The sequence below is a fragment of the Centroberyx affinis genome, unplaced genomic scaffold (genome assembly GCF_046629955.1).
Source record: "Centroberyx affinis isolate AG114_WGS23_722 - 3 ecotype Tasmania unplaced genomic scaffold, CSIRO-AGI_Caff_v1 ptg004984l_1, whole genome shotgun sequence".
In the NCBI taxonomy this organism is placed as follows: domain Eukaryota; kingdom Metazoa; phylum Chordata; class Actinopteri; order Beryciformes; family Berycidae; genus Centroberyx; species Centroberyx affinis.
The window spans coordinates 148,929-158,130 of NW_027282452.1; the positions used below are offsets into that span (position 1 = coordinate 148,929).

The following is a 9,202-nucleotide window of genomic DNA, read 5'->3' on the forward strand; positions in this document are numbered from 1 at the left end:
TTGAAAGGAGGGTGAGTTGACTGCTGAGGCCACACTGGAGGCAAGTGGATTTGAGCAGCAGGAGTGAAAGTGGTGTTGTATCAAATAAAATGATACAGACTAGGATACAGACAATAGCAGACTGGCCACCTGCAGCATAAGAATAAGTTTGTATCTTACAGAATTGTATATCCTGGCTCTTAATGTGCCTCATGGAAAACCTAATGTAAGATCACTGTCAATAAAGCATTGAAAATTATCATTGCAACATGACAAGACAACCAAACAACAATATCTTCCTCCATGAAATACTTCTGTTTCTGGGTTAGGGTTAGGGTGAATGAAGTTTGAATTAGGGTCAGCATCAGGGTCAAATTGCTCTTACTCACAAATTGTATTTATGCAGTAGAATGCTCTGTGGCAAGATGCAAGGAAATTTCCAACAGAAGATATTTCACTATGCTGAACTCACACCTCACCCCCTCATGTCCTCACACGTATCTCTGCTGTGCAGGTGGGTGTCAGAGACTTTTACACCCATCAAATAGAGTTGCACAAAATGAAGAGTCCATATTAAACAGAATCTCAAGAGGACAGAAAAGAAGACATTCTCACATACAGTTATTGCTGGCTGACACAATGACTTCTTCCAGAAATAATATATGTTCAAAACCTCATCTGTGGATAGCTTTTTTTTTTCTTTTTTTGTTTTTTAAATCTCTGGGTAGTTTTCCTTCATTCATTTTCTTGATGCAGTGCAAGATGCTCCATTTTCAATATTTCTGTCTGAGAAGCTCATTCCATGTCGATATGACCCTCCTGAAATAGATTTGTCATATAGAGCTGTGTGGGCTGAAACTGCAGAACGTCATGAGACGAAAGATGCAGAGAGTGAGAAGAAAACAGAAACAAATTGATTTACACTAACTGGAGTATTTGCTCTTCTTCATTTTGGATTAGTACCAGAATGGTCCATTCTGGTGCTACTCAAATTTGAAACTCATCCAAAACAGAAAAAAGCAACACACCATCCCACACACACATATACAGATGCGTGCGCGCACACACAGACACACACGCACACGCACACACACACACACACACACACACACACACAAAGGTAATTGATTGGTGATCAGATCTATAGAAAGGATTTGCCTTCTTGTATGGATGGATGTTGTACGGAAATGTCCGAAATGTGCTATATAAATACACTTTGATTGATTAATTGATATATCTATCAACCTTTGATAATCCGTATGATCCTTTCATATTCAAAAGTAAAATGTGAATTGGTCTCACATCACCAGAAAAACCCTGGGACTTGAGGAAGTTAACCTCTCTCGCTCTCTCTCTCTCTCCCCCTCCTCCCTCTCCCTCTCTCTCTGTCTCTCTCCCTCCTCTCTCTCTCTCTCTCTCTCTCTCTCTCAGAGTTCAACGGGGGACCCATCCAGCAGCAGTGAGGATGATGAGGATGTGAGCGCTGGGGACAGAGAAGGTTACATCTGCGCCGTGTGTCTGGATGTGTACTTCAGCCCCTACATGTGCCACCCTTGCAACCACATCTTCTGTGAACCCTGTCTGAGGACGCTGGCCAAGAACAGCCCCACCAACACCCCCTGCCCCCTCTGCAGAACAATCATCGCACACGTCTTCTTCCAGAAGGGTGAGCTAATGGACAAAAAAAAAAAAACACTTACAGGAACAAGGCACATGGTTTTTAATGCCTTGTTAAAACACTGAAGGATAATGATTCCATACTCTGGATTGAAGGACATGAGATGGATAGAGAAATAAATAAAAAAGACACAATTAGAATATATAGTATAATGAGAAAAAATAAAAAGCCCTTGATTCGATAACAGTAAATGCATATAAAAGCAATGATCATAAAGCTTCTGTATATTTGTGCAGCTATATGTACATTCTCATGTCCGTGTTGTTTGCTGATAATACGGCTGAACAGATGACATCTAAGCTGCAGATTGTTCAGAGGGCCCAGCTGCAGATCTCCCATAGGGAGCGGAGTAGACCTTCAGTTCAGCTCCGACCAGATGAGTCATCCAGACCTAGCAGACAAAAATGAAACACACCAATCTAAACACCTTTAGTTACAGTAGCAGCTTCTGAACTCAGTGAGAAGAGGATTCCGCTGCAGCATTTGCAATTTGGTGGATTTGCACTGCATGGTGCATTGAAATTGAAATACCACGAGTGCATACATTTTTAACATGGGTGGTTCCAGCGGGAAATAAAACATGCTCTACCCGTCGAGCTTTACAGGACCACGTCATACCATGAAGATACCAGTATGATATCTGTGTTTAACATTCATTGCCCTATGCTCATTGCGCTCCCATACACATGGATATATTTTTTTATATAGCCTGCTGTTCACTGATTAGACACAGACATGTCAAGTTGCATGGCAGTCCGAGTCTGATTTGGATAAATCTATGAATAAGTAATGAGGTTCCGTGATTCATGTTGGCCTACTTCTAGTTGTATGGAGGAGAGAGAAAGAGAGCGGCGGGGACATTGCTGTGGCCATAAAAAGGCAAAGTGGCTGTGGGTATGAGGACACACTGAGGGCTCTTGTTGGTGATTAGGCGACGAGGATTTTAGATAAGATGCTTGTGTTGATTACAAAAGCCAAGGTCACAAGGAGACAGCAAAAGAGGAAAATGAGGGAGTCTAGTGATGTTGCATCTGCTGCTTTTTCTTATTTATTTGTCTTTCTTACAGAGCTAAACCAAACAGCAAGGACGTTCTTCCCAAAGGAATACCTGTCCCGGAAACAGAACTTCCAGAAAGCAAGTTGTGCAAAGTGGCCTCTCCCGAGCTGCAGAAAGCTTTTCCGTATCTTTGGAGGCAGGTTCTTCAATCTCTGTAGATTGAAATGTACAAGTTACATGTAATTAGAATAATATCTGTTCAATATCAGTTAGACCTTTAGAACCTTACTGCTTCGCTCTGCTTAATTGCAAGTCTTAACATTTGTTGACACACTAACAGAAATATACCTGATGCCTATGTAGCCTAAAACTGGTGAGCTTCAACAGTACAATAAAAACAGATTTATTTCAAGTCTCACACAACATATGTAATCAAGATACAATTTGAAGGGGGTGGCATCCCCCTTGTTAACATATATTTGTATCTAACACATATTTTTTATCTATAGAATTATTGGTGAATAGCACGAGCAAAACAGTACCATTCCCCCAAAATTGCTGTTTCATTTTACTCCTCTTTTAACTGTCTGGTTTTATTTTTGCTATTTTTTCTTACTATGGCCTCTCTATTGTATTGCCTTTTATTTTCTTTTATCTAATTTCTTTTATTTTTTTACTCCCTCTTATTCCTTTTACCTGTTCCCATGTAAAGCGCTTTGCATTTTAACGTACAAAATGTGCTATATATAGTTTGATTGATTGTAATTTAATGGAACCCATGTATAACTACTGATATTTAACTACTCAAAACGAACTTTTTAAGTTGTAGTCAGTGAAATTAACCAGATGGCCCATTTGTCACCCTCCCAGGCTTCCAGAGGCAGTCCAGCCCCATTGCTAGACGGCAGTTCCCTCACGGAGGAGGCTATCGTCTGGATGCCATGGACTTTGAGGACGACTCCCGGGGCTGGCGCTTCGACATGGACATGGTCATCATCTACATCTACTCAGTCAACTGGGTCATCGGCTTCTTCATTTTCTGCTTCCTCTGCTACCTCTTCTTCCCTTCTTTTTGATAGTCGTGGCAAAGGTGATGGAGCAGTGGGGATCGAGGGAGAGAGAGAGAGAGGGAGGGAGTGATGAGCGGGTGGATGAGGATGGAGAGAGGGATCAGTGATGACGCAAAGGTCAGACAAATACAGAAGATAGATGTCTGGGAGAAGGAAAAATTGAGTTGCAGGGTTTTGTAAGGAAACAATGAGTGAATGACCGGCAAGTTGGAGGGTTTGGTGGAGGGAAAACAACAGTGTTCCAGCTTGTTGTCTCTCATCAATAAATGATTGAAATGGGGAAACGGTGTAGGGGGATGTTTGGGAATCTGTTCTCTGTCTCTACATGATGCACATGTAATGTGGGTTGCACAACACTGCATGTCCTTGTTCCAGTATGGAGGGGAAGTCATTATGAAAGGTCCTGGGTTGCAGAGGTTTACTTTTAAAATGCAATCCAATTTACAGACTACTGATGATTAAAATGTTATCAGTAGCATAACCAACTGCATTCCTAGCCGATAAAGTAATCAGACTGTCCTCCGTTACTTATGGATTATTCGAAAGTTCATAGAATATGAAGTTGAATGGAAAATGTCTTACAATTTATTATTACTTCAATTAGCCAACATCCACAACCATGATGAGTAAAATTATGTTTTTGTCTAACAAACATATGGCTGTCAAAATGCCTTTTTAACTCTTCAAACATGTGTCTGAGTAACCCTACAAGTATTCAACTTCCACATATTCCTGAGATCATGTAAAGTTCAATGAGCATTTGTGAAAATTAGAGAACTCTGCCAAAGCTAGAAACAATGGATCCAAGATTGTAATATCTGGCATGAGCTGCTCCATTGGCAATGAATTGGAGAGTTTCTGGACTCACAGAATGCTTGTTTACACTTTTACACTTGATTGGATTTTATGCCAGAGTAATCCTAATATTTCTTAACCAGAAAATGTGCCCATAACCCAGAAAATAACATTTGAATACTGTCATGGGATTCGCACACTCTCACGATATTAACACAGATTATAGTCTTAGCTCTTTTGCTTCAGGCTTTTGGATAAAATTGTTCATGTTCATAGATCTAGACTAAACTAAAACCAGAAAATCAAAGGAATAACATGAGTGAACACTGTTTTTGGGTGGATTTTCCTTTTAATGCTTCATCAGACAAATTAATTTCAGAATTGTTTCTAATCATTTCCTCTTTGGTGTGGATTGTGATTGTGGTTCATGGTTTCATGCTGTTTCATGAACCTCTGTGTGTTCCCATATACCGTATCCCTTAATATTTGCTACTGAAAATTCTCACATTGGCAACGCTTGAATTGTTCTATATGTCTTGGTAGATTGTTGTACTGTGCTGTACTATAGAGGCATACCTTATTTTTATATGATGAGGAATTGTTTTGAAGCAACCCCTGGAGGGAATCGATGTTTTATTTTTTAGATTGATTGTGCCACGTCACTGTGTTTTATAGCAAATAAAATTTACATAACAACACATAGGTGTGAGTGTATGGCTTTAAATGAAAAATCAAAGTAAATAGCAGACTTTAAATGATTTGCAGTTGACTTTCAGTCACAGAAACATCTATTAAAGCTCAAGAAATTAACGTGGTTTCTGATATATTTCAATTTTGTTTCTTTGGCTGTCAAAAACTCTTGTTATTCAAGCTTTTCCAACACCAAGCTTCACTTTGCCCTTCCTCCACTTACATCACTGGAAAAGATGTGATGGTCTGTGGAAACTACAAAGTAGGCGGGATCAAAGTGCACAGGTGTTGAAGTTTTTGATTTCTAAAACCCAGCCTCCGTGAAAATACAAGGCACTTCTATAAACAACAGTAATAATTTCTTGCTCAACATACAACAATATTACAGTAGTCTTATGATTTTGAGATTTTCGATTTAATTACTCTTTTCTTTGTGTCAAGGAGCTTTTGAATCAGAATTTATTTATGCTGTTTGGCATAATGACATCTTAGTAAAGCCTATTTAAATGCAGGTCAGTAAAATCTTCAATCAATATGTAAAAGTAATGTAATATATCCCAATTTAATTGTTTTCTTTTTTGTGGTTCTTTTTTACATTGACTTCCAAATGGTGTTGCATAGACTTAGTAAAACAACCACAAACATTTAACTATTAAAACGATATAATAACGATAAAAAAAAAGATATCAAATTCTAAACAATTCTAAACTATATAAAATGTAAACTACATGTGCATGGGCGGATGTCCCAATATTGATTAGTCATGTGTGGAAAGACTTCTGTGTACAACAATTAGTCTCCCTTGCTTTAACACCATTAAACAAAATGTAAAACAACTACTGGAGAGATTTATAAAATTCACATAGGAGAAAACTGACTTAATATTTCAGTCTTCAGTTTCTGCTTTTAATGGGCGCTCATGCGGGATGTGGAATATCCTGCCCTCCACTCCTGGCACCAAGGCCACATCCACCGCCACCTCTGCCTCTGCCTCCACCCCTCCCTCCAGCTTCTCACTCACACCTCTCTTTATACCTGACAACAACAAATGCAAATACAAACAACACAACCAATGGATAGATCGATAGAGGGATGAGCAAATAATGAATGAATGAATGAATGAATGGATGAAGATGCAAACTGTTCTCACAGGTCACTGAGGGGCTCCTGGAGACCTTCATGAGGCCCATTCTGTGGCTTGACTTGCAAGTCTTCAGGCCCTTGACAATCTGAAAAGACTCAAAGTGGTTGCTGAGAATGATGGAGAGAATCTGGGCGCTTTCTTTCTCTACCCTCTGACTGCAGCCAGTGAACATGGCATATCCGTCTTTACCCTGGAGAAAAAAAAATAGGCTGTTAAAATACAGATTCCTACACATACTCATGATTATAACTAGATTGAGTGAGTTAAAGGAAGAGCACAATGTATAATACCTTTGTTAGATATTCTTTCATGGCAACCAAGTATATTCTGTTCATGTCCAGACTCTCTCCTTGCACCTTCACAGTTTCAATGACGACACGGCGGCCTGGTTTTCCTTTGGGATCGAAGCCAAACTGGATTCCAGCAACTTGGAGAAATCTTAAAGTCCAAAATTTGATGTCAAAAACGCACCCATTCTCATAAACCTGTTCTCTAAACATTTGTTCCCACAGAAAACGACAGGTAGGCTATTGCTTATTCTATCAGTGCATTTCTTGATCAATGCAGCTGACCAGTTACACCAGCAGGAGTGTAATACCTGCCATCTAGAGCGGGATGGTTCTTCACACTGTTCTCCAGCCCCTCATACAGCTGCTGTCCCGTGGCCTCCACCACCAGCACCAGGTCTTTCATGGGCAGGATCTGCATCAGGTCATGCATGGTCAGAGGGCCAGCTGGGTGGATGCGATCTGATCGCAAGGTACCTGGGATGTAATCAAAGAAACATGATTAAATAGTAACTAATAGATTTATAATTTATTTATTTATAATTCACTGATGACAATGAAGCTACATATTGGAAAGTTTAAATGTTATATGGTTCTGAGAGTCAGGATTATTTTGAGTTGACAGAAAGCTAGAATGAAACCAAAGTCTTTCTTCTTTGAAAAACTTCTAAACTTTAAACTTTTTTTTTTTTTTCGCGCTGGAGTGTTGTAAGTGTTTTTAAATGTCCCTAGATGAGCCCATAAAATAAAGACTTTTAAAGTTTTTCACAGAAGAGTGCCTTGGACTTTTGTGTCATGCAGTTATACTCTAAACCGAAGAGCACCTTCTTTTGATTTTTTTTTTTTTTTTTTTGACACTGCACCATTTTTGTGGCACTCTATTTTTCTTCTTTGTTCTAATAAGGAACATATTGTAATGTTCAGGCTGACAATATGAAACTATTAGTTCATCCTGACGTGCAACACATTTTTTGGCATTTGTTGAAAAGACATAGGAGCTGAAAAAAGTTAGAATAATATTTCCTAGACAACCCTACAGCATTTGGTTACTGAATAAAACATTGGCAGCATCGAGGATGTAATAACCTGAATTCAAAATTGCCACCTCTGCATGCGTAGCCTCCAGCATGGCATTGGTGATCAGATTACCCAGGTTGCACTCTTCCCTTCTGACTGTGGCGTAGCGCCCGTCTAGCTCCACCTCAGTGTGGCAGAGGACTTCCACCAACATGTGCTGAAACCAAGAGAGAGAGAGAGAGAGAGAAAGAGGGAGAAGGGCAGATCTGCCTCAGAAGGAGAGAGAAACCTTTTTCCTTTGCACTTTTTCGGTAAACATCCAGATCCAGATTATTACCTTGCGCACAAACTGATTAAGCAAACGCAGAGTTATCAAGTGTGGCTATCAGAACTTAACTCACTTGAACACTGTTATTGTATTCGTCAACTATCTGTTTGATGTCAGCATCCTCCTTTAGGTCTTTGGTAGTGGTTATTTTATGGCAAATTAAGTGGAATGCCCCATCCTGGTCCTTCACCACCTCTATCCTGGACAGGTACCTGCAGAGGGTCATTTGTTCAAAGTTAACAAGAAGGGATAGAGCAGGTAAATTATTCTTTTCATTTATGTGTTTGCATATAATAATTTCTTCTAACAAAGGAGGTGCCATCCTCCATTCCTTATTTACCTGAACTCACATCCACTCTTCACTATCAGGATCCCGTTCACCTCCAGGACCCCGTACTCGTGGTCATGACCCCCTAAGATCAGATCCAGTCCCTTGGCTTCTGACGCGAGTCTGATGTCGTTGCACCACCTCATGTGTGTGAGAGCCACCACCAGGTCGGCTCCTTGCTCTCTCAGCTCTGCGGACAGGTGGGTGGCTGCTTCAACATAGTCCACATAGAGGATGTTCTCCCTGTCTACCGTTCCTAATAGGTCGAACCAGTCCTCCTCCACCAAGCCCATGATGCCGATCTTCAGGTCGTTCCACGGCAGGATTCCGGTAACCTTTCCATGTCCCAGCGGTTCAGAGGTGAACCTGCCGGCAAAGTAAACAAGGCAGTCACAACTGCCTTGTTTGAACTGTTATCTGTTTGAACTGTTGTCTATATTCTGAATGACTTAAAGCACTTTAGCTAAACTCTAGTCTCTCTCCAATGCACTCGTCATTTTTTTCAGGCTGCTGAATTGCTCTCTTACTTACTATACATTACCCTTTAGTGTGTCTTGTTTTATTGATGTTTGTTATTGTTTGTTTGCTGGCTTGTTTAGTCTGTTTTGTTGTCTTATCTTGTGTTATGGATGTTTGTTTTTATGAACGCACTGCAGCAAATTCCAAGCAACTGTCTAGTTGATGTGGCAATAAAGTAAAGTAGAAGTAAAGTAGAAGTAGATGTTAAGCGGGATGAAGCAAAACAATATAAATACCAGAGAAAAATTGTCTGTGTTTATTTACAATTATAGTGTACACATTTTGGAGTAAACCCATGTATATAGGCAGATTTAACTCACTTGTCATAGACGTTGCTAAGAAACCAGGGGAAGGTCATCTTTAGTGCCAT

The 9,202-nt window shown here is 40.0% G+C and overlaps 1 protein-coding gene across 1 annotated transcript; it reads right to left on the reverse strand.

Annotated features, from left to right (window-relative positions):
• Positions 1–6,095: 6,095 nt before the first annotated feature.
• Positions 6,096–9,202, reverse strand: LOC139666405 (trifunctional nucleotide phosphoesterase protein YfkN-like). Its single transcript, XM_071545609.1, has 8 exons — positions 9,153–9,202; positions 8,326–8,679; positions 8,059–8,197; positions 7,727–7,874; positions 6,952–7,117; positions 6,644–6,791; positions 6,360–6,543; positions 6,096–6,244 (listed from the first exon to the last, which is right to left on the reverse strand). The coding sequence occupies exons 1-8, from the start codon at positions 9,200–9,202 to the stop codon at positions 6,096–6,098; spliced, it is 1,338 nt and encodes a 445-aa protein (XP_071401710.1).

Bases quoted from the DNA above. Each gene is read 5' to 3' on its own strand.
- LOC139666405 (XM_071545609.1), bottom strand. From the start codon at position 9,202: ATGGCACTAAAGATGACCTTCCCCTGGTTTCTTAGCAACGTCTATGAC. The intron at 6,792-6,951 runs GTATTACACTCC...TTGGACTTTAAG, and splicing joins CATCCCGCTCTAGATGGCAG to ATTTCTCCAAGTTGCTGGAA. The intron at 6,544-6,643 runs GTATTATACATT...TTTTTTCTCCAG, and splicing joins TGAAAGAATATCTAACAAAG to GGTAAAGACGGATATGCCAT.